The sequence below is a fragment of the Ctenocephalides felis genome, unplaced genomic scaffold (genome assembly GCF_003426905.1).
Source record: "Ctenocephalides felis isolate EL2017-DRISC unplaced genomic scaffold, ASM342690v1 CF-g0.4_SCAFFOLD_01224, whole genome shotgun sequence".
Classification (NCBI taxonomy): domain Eukaryota; kingdom Metazoa; phylum Arthropoda; class Insecta; order Siphonaptera; family Pulicidae; genus Ctenocephalides; species Ctenocephalides felis.
In genome coordinates, this window is record NW_020537378.1 from 10,107 (window position 1) to 30,221 (window position 20,115).

Genomic DNA, 20,115 nt, shown 5'->3' on the forward strand with positions numbered 1-20,115 from the left:
TTTTGCTGCAAAATTAATCTTGATTCCATGATGTATGGATATTCATTATTTTAGGTTTATAAATATTCTTATGTATCATAATATTTGAGTGACGCGACAGATGGCGCACGAATTAATTGAATGTGACATTTTAGAAAAAAATATATGAAACTTAGTACATACAAAAATCATTGTGCGCTCTATCTAAATGTTTATATAAAGAGCTAATACTATTAGAGAATCATTTTTTATTGATTTGGAAGCTTTTGCGCCCGTGGGAGCAAAGAAATTCGAAAATGTTCTTGTTAAGGACCACCCTAATATATATATATATATATATATTTATATTATAATATTGTATGTCTGTCATTTGAATATAACGGCCAAGAGTGTCTATCCTGACGTGTATGTGCTCTATGGTGTGTCATATGCAGAGTGTCTGATCCTTACGGAACAGAAGTGTGTATCTGTGTGCGAGTCGGAGTCTGGCGGTAACTGATGAGTGAGGAGTATCATTATACAGTGATGGTTTCACACCGATTGACACATGTTTGACATAGCTCAGCATACTCAGTTAACCTAAAAAGAAGTCTGAAGTTTGCCGCATTATATGTCAGAAGTGTTACACTTTTGCTGCATGCTCAATGGGATTTTATCGTTATTATGTTTTATTTTGTGATTCATCTGATTCATGCTCTAGTTTATCCATTCCTTTTTCCGGTGTGCTTTTCGTCATTTTCTTTTTATGTTATTTTGTGAAATATTCGTGTTTTTTAGTATATGTTTTAATTTAATCGTGTGTTTCCCATAATTATTATAGAAAATAATTATTTGTTTCGTTAGTGTTTTTATTTTTACATTCTATATAGGTTAAGGTTAAGGTATAGGTTAAGGTCTTTTTATTACTATTCTATTTCATACATTTTTTACTATTTAGATAGGTTTAGAAGTAGGTATTATTGCAAATTTTTATTATTATTCATATAAGAGATATGTTTTTATAGGTTACCTTAGGTTACATTAGATTCGTTTAGATTATAGATAGATTTTCATAGGTTTTTTGTTACTTTCTTTAGTTTATTCTATTTTATACTTCAGTTTTCTTTTAATAATAGGTTACGTTGGGTTAGGTTTGCATAAGTTATTTTTTAATAATAGATAGCGTTAGGTTAGGTTAGGTTATTTTTTCATTCAACATGAAACATAAAAAGCAATGTGTGCATTATTCCAAAACTTTTTCCTGCGCTAGTTCGCTTTCCAGACACATCAGGTTGATACATGGGCAACAGCCAAAACAGTTTCACAGAAATTTTGAATGCACATTTTGCCCAAAAATACTACATACTCCTTTTTCTTTACAAAGGCACATCAAAACCTTTCATTCCTCAACTCCCAATATTTCTTCACAAGACTCCATTATCCACCGCACATTTTACAATAATTTCAGAATTAATCCTAAAACATCGCTTGCTCTTCATTCTTATGCTCTGCCTTATTCTCTAATTCCTTCCACAGACATTCTATCAAACGCTCTTCCTTCGACACCAATTCCTTCGTCACCAATTCCTTCGACATCAATCCAATTATCTCTTCCCTCATCACCCATTCCTTCTACATCATTTCATTCATACGCTCTTCCCTCGTCATCCATTCCTTCGACATCATTTCATTCATATGCTCTTCCATCGTCACCCATTCCTTCCACATCATTTCATTCATATGCTCTTCCATCGTCACCCATTCCTTCCACATCATGTCAGTCATATGCTCTTTCCTCGTCACCCATTCCTTCCACATCATTTTATTCATATGTTCTTCCATCGTCACCCATTCCTTCCACATCATGTCAGTCATATGCTCTTCCCTCGTCACCCATTCCTTCCACATCATTTCATTCATATGTTCTTCCATCGTCACCCATTCCTTCCACATCATTTCATTCATATGCTCTTCCCTCATCACCCATTCCTTCCACATCATTTCATTCATATGCTCTTCCCTCATCACCCATTCCTTCCACATCATTTCATTCATATGCTCTTCCCTCGTCACCCATTCCTTCTTTACCTAATTCTTCTGTACCTATTCCTTCCTCACCCATTCCTTCCTCGCCTATTTCTTCTACATACTCTTATTCATCGCCCACATTCCTACCAATGACCCCCACTAGACCCAGACCAAATAATATTTTATCACTGCACTCTCGGAAGGTGTTTACAGGTATTGAAATATAAATACATATTTAAGTATGTTTAATATTACAACCACGAAAATTACAATAATTGACAATTTATAGGATCTCCAAGGGCTCTTCGGATTACCTGTCCCATTGAGGATTGTGGGAAGGCCTATACGCGGTACAGTTCTTTGCATAATCACATCAAGACAGATCATCAAATTAATATTGAACAACAACAAAAGCTTTTTTCTACAATTCATGGTTTGTCAACTTTTTATTATGGAGATTCTTAACACAACACACTTTTCTGTAATTACAACTTTTTCTGTAGATTTTTACAGCTGGAAAACAGAAACAGAGCAGAACGATATTACCTCATACGTGAAGGACACCGCAGCACACAAAACAAAAGATGAATGCACCATCCTGTATTTTAATTGCCATCGGTCTTATACACATCAAACAAAAGAAAAAATTTCAAGGGGTACCAAAAAAATTGGACATGCTTGCCCCTCACGAATCATATGCAAGATATATAATGACGGACATGTTAAAGCTGATTACTGGAAGACGCATGTGGGACATGAAAATTTGACAAAATATGTGCGACTGAACCAAAATTTGATAAATAACATCAAAGGTATAGTTAAAGATTATTTAGCTTCATGGATGAAATTTTTGTTTATTTTTTATTCTTATAATTTTTTCAGAACAAATTAAGGCTGGCGTTGATGATGATTTCATTCTCAACAACATACATGAAGCTTGTTACAATAAAGAATTACCACTGAGAGCTTCCATGATTACAAAAAAAGATATTTGGAATATGAAACAGAAAGTTTTACCACCATACGAAACATTTAGAAATAAGAATGATTCAACAAGTGTAACTACTTGGGTTAAGGAGAACCAACAAAAAAAAACCTTCAAAGTGTTATTTTATAAAGGAATTAATACAACTAATTATGGACTCGGCAATGATGACTTTATTCTTGTCATTATGACAAACATGCAGGCGCAAACGTTATTGGAATTTGGTACAGACAAGATATGCGTTGACGGGACGCATGGGACTAACGGTTATGGTTTCCAATTGCATACGCTTTTGGTGATTGATGAATTTGGGAGTGGGATACCTGTTGCCTTTTGTTTCTCAAACAGGCAGGATGAATTGGTTTTTCAAATTTTTTTTCAGAAAATTTCTGAGGCAGTAGGAAAAATAAAGGCTAAAACTTTTATGACAGATGATGCTCCGGCATATTTCAATTCCTGGTCACACGTTATGGGTTTGCCAGAAAACAAATTATTGTGTTCATGGCATGTGTCCAGGAATTGGAAAAGAGCATCAGCTGCAAAGATCAGAAATAGACAAAGACAGACGCAAGTTTATGACAAATTAATAGACATTAAAATGATTTTAAATGAAGAGGAATTCTCGAGCAGTTTAAATGATTATCTGAAGGAGCTTGAAGAAGATGCACTTACACAGGCATTTGCAAAATATTTCAGGAAGGCTTATTGTAAGCGCACCAAGACCTGGGCATATTGTTTTAGAAAAGGTCTTGGTGTTAATACAAATATGTTTTTGGAAAGCTTCCACAATCAGTTGAAAAGTAGATTGATGAAAGGAAAATACTGTAAAAGAATGGACAAAGCGATAAAATATGTACTACTATATGAAAGAGATGTTTTTCAACAAAGGAATCGAAGGCTGTGTGGTCATATACTTTCCACGAGGCAGAGAGATATCCACAGCATCCACACAAGAAGTAGGACAGTACTGCCAGACAATATTACGGAGGTCAAGGAAAGTAAAGAATGGAATGTGCTTTCAACGACTGCTGATGTTGCACCATACGTGGTACGGCTGAACCGTGACACGTGCAATTCAACATGCTTGAGGTGCGAGCCATGTAAAATATGTTTCCATACATATTCTTGCACATGCATTGACTATTTAATTAGATCAAACATCTGTAAACATATACATGCATGTGCAAGAGTATTCCCATATGACACTGGGTTTAAACGTCGGCTTCTAGAAAAAGATATGAAAGAAAAATCAGAGCACTTCAGTATTCAGAGCACTTCAAGAATAGAGGAAATTGAAAACCCAGCAAATAATAATGGATTTTCTGACAAAACGAAGCACATGGGATATGAAATTATGAAAGCTGTAGAAAGTGGTGTGGGTCTTGAAAAGTTGAAAGTTGAAACATATTTTACTGATCTTTTCCAAGATTTATCAACATTTAGAGAAAATGAAAAAATTAATACGAACAAAAAAATGGAACGCCAAAGAAGGTTTTAATTGAAATGAAAAAGTTGCTCGATTGTTATTTAATTAAGTAATTTATTTAAATTTTATTTATTTATTTATTTAAATTTTATTTATTTATTTATTTATTTATTTATTTATTTATTTATTTATTTATTTATTCATTTATTTTAGTCACCTGATCAATTATTTTATATAGTTCAATAATTCATTTAACATAGAAAGTTTTTAAGATCTAAAAACATTTTTGAAATTAACATGAACTGTATTGTTCATGTTTAATCTATATATAATTTAAATAAATCATTTAATTGAAATATGGCAATCAGCAAGTATGCGCAATATTTTATATGGAAATAAGAAGATTATTGGTTCTAAACTGTACATTTGAAATATGGTAAGTGAAATCAAGTCAAATTATTATTTATATGCTAGTTCATTTATTTCATGATTATATATTATTATATTTGCAGATGGCAAGCGTCATAATCATAGAAGTTCTTTAATGAGAGAAATGTATTGTATGTATGTGTCAAAACCGCATATACAGGTATGTATATGTTATATACAGGGCTGGCCATTTAAAGAAATGCAAATACCAAATCATTTCAAAGTAGTGTTTCAAACAGGCTTATTGTAAGTGAGCAATAACCATGATGTATAGTTTTAGAAAGTTTTTGAATGAACTTAATCAACACAATTTGAGAGTAGTACTTTAAGTGGTCCACCCTGTACTCTTTTTAATATTCTTACGGAACTGGTTTATTTTAACCCTAGAACGGTATGAAAATGGGTACATTTATAAAAGATAATTTTCGTCTGTATAAAAATATCTTAAATTTTATTGATTACAAAACAATAGAAAAAGTCCTGACTTAGTTGATTCCCACATATCTACTTGATTATATCACGGCCGTTCTAGGGTTAATTACCTTTCTACATGGTTACAATATGGAACTGATCATGGAAATAAAACTATATTCAATATATGCATATACCAGTGCTTTCCAATGGGCCACGAGCTGATAATTAAAAGCCTTGATGAAAAAGGATTGATTTTTATTGATATCTATGTATGACAAGAGCCTGGAATAATATCTATTATTATTGCTTACGGCTTGCTTATGAATAAATAAATATGTATTTGTTATTTTTGATAAACAAAACATTATTATTTATAATTTGGATTATCCGGATTTTCGTTTGTTGATATCTATGTATGACAAGAGCCTGAAATAATATCTATTATTATTGCTTACGTCTTGCTTATGAATAAATAAGTATGTATTTGTTATTTTTGATAAACAAAACATTATTATTCATAATTTGGATTATCCGGATTTTCGATTCGAGCTCAAAAAAGAAATGGCTTCGAAATCGTTGGAAAACACTGGTATATAGACTTGGTGTTGATACATATACTTTTTATGAACTATTGCATCGTCATAAGAACTTTAACTTTTTAATCCAGTATTGGCATGGCTCACACGAATTGCATGTTTTATGGTTCTACCATACCACATATGATGCCTTCGTGATATTGTCTTGCAGTGCTGTTCTATTATTGTTTGCGTGGCTGTTGTGTATATCTTGATCGCTTTGTCCATTATTTTAGAGTATTTTCCTTTCATCAATCTACTTTTCAACTGATTGTGAAAGCTTTCGAAAAACATATTTGTATTAACACCAAGACCTTTTCTAAAACAATATGCCCAGGTCTTGGTGCGCTTACAATAAGCCTTCCTGAAATATTTTGCAAATGCCTGTGTAAGTGCATCTTCTTCAAGCTCCTTCAGATAATCATTTAAACTGCTCGAGAATTCCTCTTCATTTAAAATCATTTTAATGTCTATTAATTTGTCATAAACTTGCGTCTGTCTTTGTCTATTTCTGATCTTTTCAATTCCTGGACACATGCCATGATTGAAATTCATCAATCACCAAAAGCGTATGCAATTGGAAACCATAACCGTTAGTCCCATGCGTCCCGTCAACGCATATCTTGTCTGTACCAAATTCCAATAACGTTTGCGCCTGCATGTTTGTCATAATGACAAGAATAAAGTCATCATTGCCGAGTCCATAATTAGTTGTATTAATTCCTTTATAAAATAACACTTTAAAGGTTTTCTTTTGTTGGTTCTCCTTAACCCAAGTAGTTACACTTGTTGAATCATTCTTATTTCTAAATGTTTCGTATGGTGGTAAAACTTTCTGTTTCATATTCCAAATATCTTTCTTTGTAATCATGGAAGCTCTCAGTGGTAATTCTTCATTATAACAAGCTTCACGTATGTTGTTTATAATGAAGTCATCATCCTTGCCAGCTATTACTTGATGCACATATTTTGTCAAAATTTCATGTCCCACATGTCTTCCAGTAATCAGCTTTAACATGTCCGTCATTATATATCTTGCATATGATTCGTGAGGGGCAAGCATGTCCAATTTTTTTGGTACCCCTTGGAATTTTTTCTTTTGTTTGATGTGTGTAAGTCCGATGGCAATTAAAATACAGGATGGTGCATTCATCTTTTGTTTTGTGTGCTGTGGTGTGTCCTTCATGTATGACGTAATAACTTTCATTCATCATTGTCATACTATATTTAGCAGACAATTCCGTTTTAAACAACGTTATATATCTATTACTGGCAATGGTATTCCTTCTTGGTTATTTCAATCTTTCAATGCATCATTCTTCTTGTTATTCACTTGGTATTGGTTGTGCTATTTTTTCCTTGTTACAAATTGCATTCTGTTGCTCATTATTTTAATTTAAATTTAATTATATTTTTATATCTCTATATCTATATCTGTATATATATATATATATTAATTTATCTAATTTATTTATTTATTTATTTATTTATCATTTTTATCTAATTGTACAAATTTAAATTGATTTATATAATAATATTTTGACATTTTTATATTTGGTCTCATTACTTTATAATATTGCATATGCATTAACACCAAGTCTTATTGCCTTATTTTAAAACCTACAATTGTTATTACTCTTATGTTTCTAAAGCTTTGCTACTATGCTTATTTATGGTTTAGTTTACTAATAGACTTCATGTGTTTATTATATTTTCATTATTAATCCATTTAATATCGACTAATCATGACATACCTCTTTTCCCTTATTTAATTTTCACTACAAATCTTCAAAATTTTGAATTTGTGATGCCAATATTGAATGTAGAAAAACAACACATCGAAAAAATGAATGTACATTGCCTCAATCTTGTCGTAGCTGGATTTATAGACTATTTTTTGAAGCATTGGAGTGCAAGAAAGAATAAATTAAGTTAAATTAAATTAACCTTAAATCATATAGAGCTTTGATATATAATATCAAAAAACAGCGGAGGTTGCTTGTTTGCAAGATTGCAGACAAAACAAAATATATCAAAAAAATTGTGAGAGTATATCACTACAATCAGTATATTACAAATATAAATAAAACATTGAAATTATTGTTTTGAAAGTAGTATCTGTTGGATACTCCAAACTGAGAAATACAAAATATTTGAAAATGAAATGAAAAGAGGAAAATACATGTGTATTAAATATTGTACTTTGTGTAACCTTGATGCAATTGTAATCATAATGGGAAAAATTGATGGACATAGAAACTTAAAAATCAAATTTTGAAAGTGGTAGCTGTTGGATACTCCAAACTGAAGAAATTCAAAATATTTGAAAATGAAATGAAAAATGGAAAATAGATGTGTATTAAATATTGTACTTCGTTTTATCTTGTTGCAATTGTAATCATAATGGGAAATATTGTTGGATATAAGAATTGAAACACATTGACAGATATTAATAAAGTATTAAGCTTCATCAACTACTATGGACTTCATATATAAAAAAATCTTTGAAGTGTCATATTTTATTTAGCTTTGATTTTGAGTGGTTTGAATTTTCAATTAAGGTGAGAATAGACTGAGAGATCCCAACAATGAAAGAACAAATAATTATATTTGATAGTAAAATAGATTATTATTCTTAAACATTGTGTTGGGAAAATGAATATTCTACTTTGGCATCACTATATTCAATATTTATTTTACTAATAATAAATATTCTAATTAAATTTCAACTATATCATGATTCTGACTAAAATGGAGTAATATTCTGAGATTTTCTTGTGTGACATAACATGTAATGATTTCGATTTTTATTCACCTAAATGGCTTTGGCTGTATCATAACTCACTATTTATGTGTGCATTCTTTCTTATAATTCTAATGTTATAAATAATTTAATTATCTTCATAATTAAATAGGATTGATGTTTGCTTTATTTGCATAAATATATTTAATTAAGCCATTATTTAGTAACTAATTTTACTTATGTTATGGAAATGTGTTTCAAATTGTAAAGAATTATATTGCTTTGCCTGTATCATAACACGCTGTTTACATGTGCATTCTTTATATCTAATGTCAAATGATTTAAATATGTGAATCATATATGCATGATTAAATATGAATGTTATTTGCTTTATTTGCATAAATATATTTCTCATCTTTTGAAATCATCATGGAAATAGGTTGTAAATTGTAAATAAATGTATATTGATATGTTTTATAATTTCAATACATTTTTTATTACAAATCAATAGTTTTATTTCTTTCTTTGGAAAGCTGTATTTGAGTCGATGGCTATGATAGTTTATCAACATATTTACAATTCTAGAAAGTCATATCCATACTGATCGAAACAATGGTAAAATTTATGTTAATGCAGGTTTAAAATACACTTTTATTTTGTTAACAAAAATTAGGTTTAATTATTCAATCATTAAAATTTTTAGTATCTTAATGACCATATTATACTATATAGTATAATAGGTAATAATTTCTAATTTCTACAGACTTCTTACATCTTATTTACAGGATTCCACCTTATCGATCAAAAGGAAATTCATTTACACACATTAAAGCAATATTTATATACATATATATATATATATATATATATATATATATATAAATATTGCTTTATATATATATATATATATATATATATATATAAATTGTTCAAATTTTGAAGGGACCAGACATGTTTTGAATAAAAAAGTTGTATATTATATGATACCCTGCGTAAATAATGATTTAATACTACATTTAAGCATTTTCTGACTAAATATGAATATTACTATATACTGTGACAGCATTAATTCCTTTACGTAATTTTATGATCCTAGACAAAAATTAAATATAATACACATTACGTTATATATTGATATGCATATGCATAAATATATTGATACCACATGAATATGGTAACTTGTCACTTATAAATTTCTTATATACTACGTTTGTACATTGTTATTTAGTTTTTTAAATTGTAAATAAATTGTAAAATTATTATCTTTTGTTAACTAGTTGTAAGAACACTTGATGGCAGTATGTTTTTAATAGCTCTTTTCATACTGATATAAGTTAATTGAAACAAATATATATATATATATATATATATATATGCAAACCATATTATATTATGATAGTACACTGGGGCCTCGCTTTACGGCCTAGATACGTTCCGCAAAACTTGGCCGTAAAGCGAAAAGCCGTATAACGAATCAATTATTCTAATACGTATTCATACAAATTCAATGGGATCGGTTCCAAATTTAATAAATATATAATATGGTTTATCATTCAAAATGCATTTTATTTTTCTATTTTGTTTAAATTATAAACATATTTAACAAGAACATAAATTTTACATAAAATAAAAAACTTCAAAAACATTCCATAATTTTTAAATAAAAATGAAACAACTAAAACCTACAGATCACTGTCACCATCATTTTGCGCTGGTGGTTTGAAAAATTTGTCTAAAGTTGTTTGTCTTGCCTTCTTGTCTATTTCTTTCTTTAGTGATTTATAACAGCTAATGGCTGAGTTAATTCCTCGAGAGACATTAGCGCTACGTTCGACGTCAGGATCGTTTTCAAGGAGGATGTTTATTCCTTGTTCAAAATATGAAAAAGCGCTCGACATGATTTTTGATGTTAGCTGTTTGGATACAACAGGTTCTGTATCTTCATCAATTGCCGGCTCTGCTTGCAACTGAATGAGTTCGTCATATGAAAGGGGTTCCCTATCAGCTGCAAGTAGATCCAGCACATCAGATTCGTTTAAATCTTCAAAACCGAGATCATGTGCTAAATCCAAAATGTTTTGTCTAACTTCAAGAAGGAAATTAACTTCTGCATCGGTAGTTTTTATATATTCTGGCCATATTTTTTTCCAAACATGGTTCATTGTAGTCGATTTTGATTCCTTCCAGGATTCACTAATGTTCTCAACAGCATCCTTGATATTATAGTTTTTCCAAAACGTTTGAACCATTGAAACGTAAAGATCTATAAAAATTTTCATTTTCGATTTTGTTGCGATTACTGTAACTTGCCCTACGGGAAGTTAAAAAAGCCGTTATAGCAAAACATTTTAGGCCGTATATCGAAAACGTTCCTTAATTAAAGAGGGCCGTTATAGTGAAAGGCCGTATAAAGAGCGGCTGTATAGCGAGGCCTGGGTATATAATGATATTCCCAGAATAGGTGTATGCAATTTGTATCTTTATGTGAAAATCAATGTATGTATTTAAGTCAAATAATGCCAATTTTCAAATTAAATTAAATTTGGTAACCTTTCAAAATAGAAATGTGAGCGAAAAGATAATTGTAACTGTCATAATGAACTGTCATTAGACTAGGGTTTTTTACATTTTTATGTTGGTATACATGAATTTTTTATGCATCTTTAGAAGTTGACTCGAAATACCAACAAAATGGCCGCCGTTGTCAAAAAAAATGGCCGCCATTACTACACGAAGCGACGTGTATAATGATACACCTCACTCATCAGACACGTCGCTTCGTGTAGTAATGGCGGCCATTTTTTTTGACAACGGCGGCCATTTTGTTGGTATTTCGAGTCAACTTCTAAAGATGCATAAAAAATTCATGTACTGGTACATAATGACAGTTCATTATGACAGTTACAATTATATTTTAGCTCACATTTTTATTTTGACAAGTTACCATATTCATGTGGAATCAATATATTTATGCACATGCACATCAATATATATTGACTGGTATGTGGTTGTGTGTCGTACTGGAATGTGGTACAATTTGTTCTAATTTTCTTTCACGCCATACTTTACTCATTAATATTAACATTGTGTAAATAGATTTTAACTCGTAAACTATTTATTGTAAATAACTGTATATATTTAATTCACATTCAATAAAAAATATTACCACAATTATGCTTTATCTTTTTTTTTTTTAAATAGCTTTGTTTGAGTAGCAAAATTATGTGATCTAAAAGTTTTCAGTTATTCAATGTTGCATACTACAGTTTAAACTACTGTTAAAAACTGGAACAGTCCTGGATTTGAATAATGCACTTATTCCGATAATAAAGATTGTGTTCTAAAATTCAATCATTTGTAGACAACAATATTTGAAGTTTTCAACAATTATATTGCACACTAGTATGGAACAGATATAAGAAATCTTGGTATTGTATCGTACACGTAGTCTTGATATAATAAATATGAAAGATTTTAAATGTAGCAGTATTTGGCTTACATAACTATACATTTTTGTGATCAAGCAAATTTGTGCATACAAATTAGTTCACGTTTACCAGTTATCTTCAATTCATATTAAACCACAAAACAAAGATTGAATAACATTGAATAAGTGTTCTGACGACGGTTGTTCTGATCTTGACATGATCAAAGTTTCGAAGAAATCTACCATAACATCAAATCAATATTGCAACAAATTTCTGACGAAATGAAAAATTATTACAAAACACCTAAATAAGATATTGAGGTTAAGTTTCGACAGTTGCGTCAAATGTTTTGACATGAATGCTCTGTTGTTGGTGTGCCTGCTCAGTAGAATTTCTGATTTTTTGAATGTTGGTACCGTGATTTTTTCGTATCAGCACTTTATTAATCCGGTGTTTAGAGAGGAGTCATTAAATAACAAAAAGTTACGCTTGCCAGAACACCCATACACACTGAAGTTGGCTCCGGTGTTGACCATAACCTGTCAAAATTTCAGCAGTGTTGCTTTCGGCAAATCATTTAGGGGAATATTTAGTGCAATTCTTCTACGTCGTCTGAATGCTCGATCTCATTTTTTTCTTGTAGCGTTGTATCGTGTCGTGTCCGCCATTTTCTGTTCAAGTACAGTAAACCCTCGCTTTACGCGGCAAGTGCGTACCGCGCAGTATAGGAACCGTGCTATAAGAAACTCGTATTTAACATACAATTCAGGCTAATTCGTAGTGCGTTCTATAGAACCTTACATAGTGCAGTATGGGAACCGTGTTATGAGAGACTCAGAGTTGGTACAAATCGCACCATTTTTATCGCGTTGTATGGAGACCAAGAAATACAACTTGAAGTAGGAGATATACGGACGAAACGACGTGTAGGACATTGACACCTTATTCAAAAATTGGCGCGACGCAGTAGTCAGCTCAAACGTGTTCTTAGGCGGCTATTATACAATCAGGCATGTATAAAAGATAAAAGTCGATAACAAAATTTACATCAATACCCTTTTGCACAACGAACTTATGGGCTGTTGGCCAAATACCGCGTAATAAGAAGTCCGTGTAGTCGGAGGGATGTCGGATTTTTAGCTCCGTGTAGTATGGGAACCGTGTACCCAGAGTGCCGTGTAAAGCGAGGGCCTACTGTATATTCCGATTAATTTTTATTTTCATTTTGTTTGCAGTTATGCCTTTTCATTTCGTTTCTTTATGATTCTTTCATTTATTTCATTTAATTTTATATTGTTCTTTCCTCTGCGGTTACCATTTTGGTGCTCTGCAATCGATTCGCTTGTGCACGTTTCTTCTTAAGTAAGGCTTTTATTATTATTTTTCTTACATTAACATGTTTTATTATAATTCGTTCTGTTTCTTTTTATTTATATTTCTTACTGCGCTTTTTGAAATTAACTAATTTACTTCTTCATTAGGTTTGTTTTATTTGAGGGTTATTATCTCACTTTCTATATTAAGGTCTAGCTTAGGTTCCACTTTCTTTACCTTCTTTTCACATTTAGGTCTAGCTGCTTCCATATTATTTTGCTACTTTTTACATTTAGGCCTACCTTAGTATTTTTACATTTAGGTTCGTTACTAGCTTAGCTTCCATATTATTTAGGTACTTTTAACATTTAGGTCTAGCTTAGGTTCCATATTATTTAAGTAGTTTTTACATTTAGGTGTGTTACTAGCTTAGGTTCCATATTATTTAGGTACTTTTAACATTTAGGTCTACCTTAGGTTCCATATTATTTAAGTCGTTTTTACATTTAGGTTCGTTACTACCTTAGCCATATTATTTAGGTATTTTTAACATTTAGGTCTAGCTTAGGTTCCGTATTATTTCAGTAGTTTTTACCTTAGGTTGCATATTATTTAGGTACTTTTAACATTTAGGTCTAGCTTAGGTTCCATATTATTTCAGTAGTTTTTACATTTAGGTTCGTTAATAGCTTAGCTTCCATAATATTTAGGTACTTTTTTACTTACGTTTACATTCTATTTTCATGCTCTAGCCTTTAGTTCATACTCATTTCACAATTTATACAATTTAGTCACTTTGCTCCTTATTCTCGATATCTATTTTATTTGTAATTTATCCAATAAACCAACATGGACTTTGTTTGTAGTGAATGCAAAACCACGTTTACAGCTCGTACCTCTTTATATCGACACCTCAGGAGGCAGCATGACAAAGAGCAATTCGTGTCAATTTTGTTATAAAACCTTTAAAACCATATATACTTTAGATCGACATGTACGCCAAGTGCATTGTAATATCTAATGTTTTCTATAACATAGGTCAAATTGTAAATAAAATAATGTGTATATATTTCATTTTTAATAAAAATGTTTATCCGAATAGATGTTTTTTTTAACTATGTTTGGTATTGTTCATGGCAATCATATTGTTAAAATTTGTATGAGATACACCTCATTATTTTAGAACATTCTAAATATCATTACTATATTTATATACAACTAGCCGACCCGACAGACTTTGTCCTGTCAAAAAAATTTGTAATGTGGCGGTGTTTTGTTCCTACCTTTTTTCTATTCCTTGCAAAAAATTATCCCGAACAGAACCGTCACCCTGGTGATTCGTCTTAGTTAGTTACCGAATCAACTGATTCACCTCTAATTTATTCTTGAATTTTGAAATTTAATTCATTTACATCAATGTTTTTGGCTGCCAATATAGCTAGTTAATTAATAGAAAGATATTTACATGTTTATATAAATATATTAAAAATTAGATTATCAAAAACTACACAAAATGTCATGAATAGATCATTGTTTTTTCTACAAATTTCGTTGCCTACTCGATTAAAAAAGAAAAGGGCTGTTCTTAGAGTTTTCCCGGCAATTATTAGATTTTTTCTCGCCGTAAGAACCATCCTTGGCCAAATTGGTCCAGGCGTTGTTGAGCTATGCGCTTACCAACACATTTTGCGATCCATTTTTATATATAAGATTACTATAAATGCGATATATATATATATATATATATATATATATATATATTGAAATATGTGAGTTAGGTGTTGATATATATTTCGATAAAACGAAAGACTGAAAATATCAAAATTTAATACATATCATATGTTTGACTTCATTTTATTATATGATTATAAATATATACACAAAATATAAATACATTGAGTTCTAATAAACAGAGCTTACATCAAGAACTTTCATGTTCATTTAATATCTAAGCGTGTAAATTCCTGGTCTTAATTCGATGAGAAATGAAAATAAAACTGACAATAAAGTTAAAACATAGAAAATAGCATGAGTAACTACAATAACTAATCTAAAACACTCTTTAATGTCCTAATCAAACAAAATTTATCGTTTTTCGTAATAATATTCGCTAACAAAGAACATTTCACTGTTAAAGCAATTCTTTCATGGAGGTTATATGTGTTATTTTCACGTTTCATTTGCGAATGACAGTTCGGGTGTATTACACAGTGTCTTTTGTCTCTGAATGTTGGTAAGTCGTTTTTTTTATGACGTCTGTTGGGTGTCTTAGTACATGGCATATTTTTTGGGTTTTAACGGCGTGTTGTTTAGAGCCGTGTTACTCAGTATACCTAAAATGAGGTGTGAACTTTGCTGCATTATATGTCAGAAGTGTTTCACTTTTGCTGCATGCTCAATGGGGTTTTAGCGTTATTATGTTTTATTCGTGGTTATTTGTTCCCTCTCCTGTCTCCTCCAGTTCATCCATTCTTTTTGCGGCGTGTTTTTGGTTGTTTCTTCTTTTACTATTTTGTTTTTATTATTTTGTGAACTATTCATATTTTTTTAGTATATTTTTTAGTTAATCGTGTATTCGCCGTAATTATCATATAAAATATTTATTTGTTTAGATTATGTTTTCATTACTTTTTACTTGCTTTATAGGTTAAGGTATTTTTCAATAGCAATGATTTTAATACGTTTTTAGTTACATTGTTTACTAGATTCTATTCTTTACATAAGTTATCTTTTAATAATAGGTTACGTTGCGTTAGGTTTACATGAATTGTTATTTAATAATAGATTATGTTAGGTTAGGTCACTTTTTTCATTCAACGAGAAAGTGCAGAAGCAATGTAATCATTGCTTCAAAACTTCTTAGTGCAATTGTTCACTTTCTCGGCACAACAGATTGGTACATGGCAAACAGCCTAAACAGTTTTACAAAAATTTTAAATGCATATTTTGCCCAAAGATATTACATACTATTTTCTCATTGCAAAGGTACATCAAAACCTTTCATACCTCAATTCCTAATATATCTTCGATAGACTCCATTATCCACTGCACATTTTCCAATAATTTCAGAATTAATCCGAGAACATCCCTTGCATATCATTCTTATGCTCTGCCTTCTTCACTAATTCCTTCAACATTATTTCATACATATACTTTTTGTTCTTCACCTATTCCTTCAACATTCTATTATTCATCGCCCACATTCTTACAAACAACCCCGACGAGACCCAGACCACAGAACATTTTATTGTACAGCTGCACTCTCAACTACTTTTTTTTACAGGTATTGAAATATAAATATAATTTAGAATTACATCCACAAAAATTACAATAATTGTTAATTTATAAGTTCTTCAGGGGCTCTTCAAATTACCTGTCCCATTGTGTATTGTGGAAAAATACAGGTGTATTAAATATTGCAATTCATATTACCTTGTTGCAATTTTAATTATAATGGAAAATATTGATGGATATAGATCGAGAATTATAAATCAAAACCATATAGAATGGAGTAATTGCAAATAACAAAATAAATATCAATTATGTAATAAGTGTATAATTGTACATTGAATAAGATTTTAAACATATTGGCAAATATTAAAAAAGTTTACGATATTTACGATACCCTGCATAAATAAAACTTTTGATACTACATTTAAGCAGTTTCAGACTAAATATGATTATTACTATATACTGTGACAGCATTAATTCCTTTACGTAATATTATGATCCTAGAGAAAAATTAATTATAATACACATTACTTGATATATTGATGTGCATGTGCATAAATATATTGATTCCACATGAATATGGTAACTTGTCAAAATAAAAATGTGAGCTAAAATATAATTGTAACTGTCATAATGAACTGTCATTATGTACCAGTACATGAATTTTTTATGCATCTTTATGAGTTAACTCGAAATACCAACAAAATGGCCGACATGTCAAAAAAAAATGGCCGCCATTACTACACGAAGCGACGTGTCTGATGAGTGTCCTTATGCAGTCACTACAATGTTCCTTTTTAGGGTGTGAAGTTTGCTGTATTAAACGTCAGAAGTGTTTCACATTCGCTGCAAAGTTGAATGGGATTTTAGCGTTATCATGTTTTATTTTGTGTGGTTTTCGTGCTATGTGTTCGTCCGTTCGTCTATTCTTTTCCGGTGTTTTTTTTTGGTACCTCGTTTTTTAATTATTTTGTGCGTTATTCGTACGGTTTTAGTATAATTTTCTTGTTAATCGTGTGTTACTGGTCATTATTATATTAACATTTATTTTTTTAATTACTAAGTTTATTACTTTTTTATCATTTTATAGGTTAAGGTCTTTTTCTTAGTTTTTACGTGTTTTATAGGTTAGGGTTATTATATTACTATTTATGTTATAGCTATTTTATACTTTTTAGATCGCTTAAGGACTAGGTATTCTTGCATTATTTTATTTTTAGACAAATATATAAGGTACGTTTTAATCGCTTAGGTTAGGTTGCATTTCAATTCTTAGCTTAGGTTACATTTAGGTTAGATTTCATTTCATTTAAGAATTTCATATTTATCTCATTATTTGATTCCTACGTTACTTTTAGCTTATATTCTAGTTTTTATATTTTAGTTCCGATTTCTTTATTATACATAAGTTATCTTTTAATCATAGCTTAAGTTAGTTTAGGTTTATACTATAGTTCAACCGGTTCTTTTTCATATTCAATATGAAAAAGCAAAAGCAATGTATCCATTGCTTTGAAACTTTTGCTTCCAGTAGTTCTCTTTGCCGTCACAACAGGTTAGTACATCACATACAGCCTAAGGAGTACTTTCAAAATTTTGAATGTACATTTTGCCAAAAAATTTTGCATGCTCCTTCCTCATTACAAAGGCACATCAAAACATTTCATTCCTCCGTTCCTGATACATCTCCTACAGACTCCAAACTCCAATGCACGGATTTTTATGATTCCCGAATTAATCCAGAAACATCCCTTGCGCTGCATTCTTATGCTCTACCCTCTTCATTAATTCCTTCTTCTACTTCTTATTCATGTACCCTTACTGCTTCACAAACTTCTTACACAACTCTTTTTTCTTTGCCAAATCCTTCTACATCATTTCCTTCTTCACCAATACCAAAGACATCCTTCCATTCATATGCTCTTCCTGCTTCACCAGTTCCTACAACATCCTTCCATTCATATGCTCTTCCTGCTTCACCAATTCCTATGACAACCGCTAATTCCAATACTGTTTCCTTTATTCGACAACCATCTTCCCCACTACTTTCCCAATCATCCAAATCGCTCACATTCTTTCCAGTGACCCCAACGCGACCCAGACCCCAAGATAATGCTTCGCTGCACTCAGAACATTTTGCAGGTATTAAAATATAAGTATTATTTAAATATATTTAATATTACATCCACAAAGTTACCATAATTGTTCATTTATAGGTTCTCCAAGGGTTCTCAGGATCACTTGCCCCGTTGAGAATTGTGGGAATGCTTACACGCGGTACAGCGCACTACAAAAACTTATTGAGTGCCATCACCATATCAATATTGAACACGAAGACAAACTGTTTTCTTCTATTAATGGTTTGTCAACTTTTGATTATGAAGATTTTCAACAAACATTTCTATAATTACATCTTTTGCTATAGAATTTTACAGCTGGAAAACTGAGATGGAACAGAACAGTATTACGTCATATGTGAAGGACACTGCAGCATACATAACAAAAGACAATTGCTGCACCATTCAATATTATAATTGCCATCGATCACACAGTCACCAAACAAAGGAAACATGTTTGAGGGGTAGCAAAAAAATTGGGCATGCTTGTCCCTCACGAATTATGTGCAAGGTGTATAATGACGGACATGTTGAAGCTGTTTACTGGGAGACACATGTGGGACATGAAAATTTGATAAAATATGTGAGGCTGGATCAAAATTTGATCAGAAACATCAAAGGTATATTTAATTTTGTTTGTGATATTTTTCCCTCGTTACAAATTGAATTCTCTTGCGCATTATTTTAATTATATATATATATATATAAAGCGAGGTTTTTCTTCAGATGGTGAAATAATATAATAAAATTGTTTCTTGGGCATCCATCCAGTAATTAAAAAACAGTTTTAATGAAAAATGTTTTTATTTATAGAGAACATACGTTTCGGGTCTGGATTTGACCCATCTTCAGTGCATACAAATAAACTTTGAAAAACAACACAAAAACACAAAATTGCACGAAAAATAAATAAAAGTGAAATAAAAAATTGATGAAACGTCGAGTTATGAAAATTTTTAAAAAAATTGTAAAATTAAAATTAAAATGAATGATATATTTTATTATAAAAAAGCTTATTCCAAACGAACATGTTGTTAGTTTGGAAGTTGTATTACGAGTGTGACACTCGTAATACAACTTCCAAACTAACAACATGTTCGTTTGGAATAAGCTTTTTTATAATAAAATATATCATTCATTTTAATTTTAATTTTACAATTTTTTTAAAAATTTTCATAACTCGACGTTTCATCAATTTTTTATTTCACTTTTATTTATTTTTCGTGCAATTTTGTGTTTTTGTGTTGTTTTTCAAAGTTTATTTGTATGCACTGAAGATGGGTCAAATCCAGACCCGAAACGTATGTTCTCTATAAATAAAAACATTTTTCATTAAAACTGTTTTTTAATTACTGGATGGATGCCCAAGAAACAATTTTATTATATATATATATATATATATATATATATATATATATATATGTATTTATTTATTTATTTATTTAATTAATTAATTTTATACATACT

General features: G+C 30.6%; 2 protein-coding genes across 2 annotated transcripts; one reads left to right on the forward strand and one right to left on the reverse strand.

Annotated features, from left to right (window-relative positions):
* Positions 1-1,590: 1,590 nt before the first annotated feature.
* On the reverse strand, positions 1,591-2,001 carry LOC113369305. The gene has a single exon (XM_026610087.1). The coding sequence runs from the start codon at positions 1,999-2,001 to the stop codon at positions 1,591-1,593; it is 411 nt and encodes a 136-aa protein (XP_026465872.1).
* A 134-nt stretch (positions 2,002-2,135) lies between these two features.
* Positions 2,136-4,469, forward strand: LOC113369306. The gene is made up of 3 exons (XM_026610088.1): positions 2,136-2,199; positions 2,276-2,419; positions 2,869-4,469. The coding sequence occupies exons 1-3, from the start codon at positions 2,136-2,138 to the stop codon at positions 4,467-4,469; spliced, it is 1,809 nt and encodes a 602-aa protein (XP_026465873.1).
* Positions 4,470-20,115: the final 15,646 nt, after the last annotated feature.

Bases quoted from the DNA above. Each gene is read 5' to 3' on its own strand.
- LOC113369305 (XM_026610087.1), bottom strand. From the start codon at position 2,001: ATGTGGAAGGAATGGGTGATGAGGGAAGAGCATATGAATGAAATGATG.
- LOC113369306 (XM_026610088.1), top strand. From the start codon at position 2,136: ATGACCCCCACTAGACCCAGACCAAATAATATTTTATCACTGCACTCT. The intron at 2,200-2,275 runs GTATTGAAATAT...GACAATTTATAG, and splicing joins CTCTCGGAAGGTGTTTACAG to GATCTCCAAGGGCTCTTCGG. The intron at 2,420-2,868 runs GTTTGTCAACTT...TAATTTTTTCAG, and splicing joins GCTTTTTTCTACAATTCATG to AACAAATTAAGGCTGGCGTT.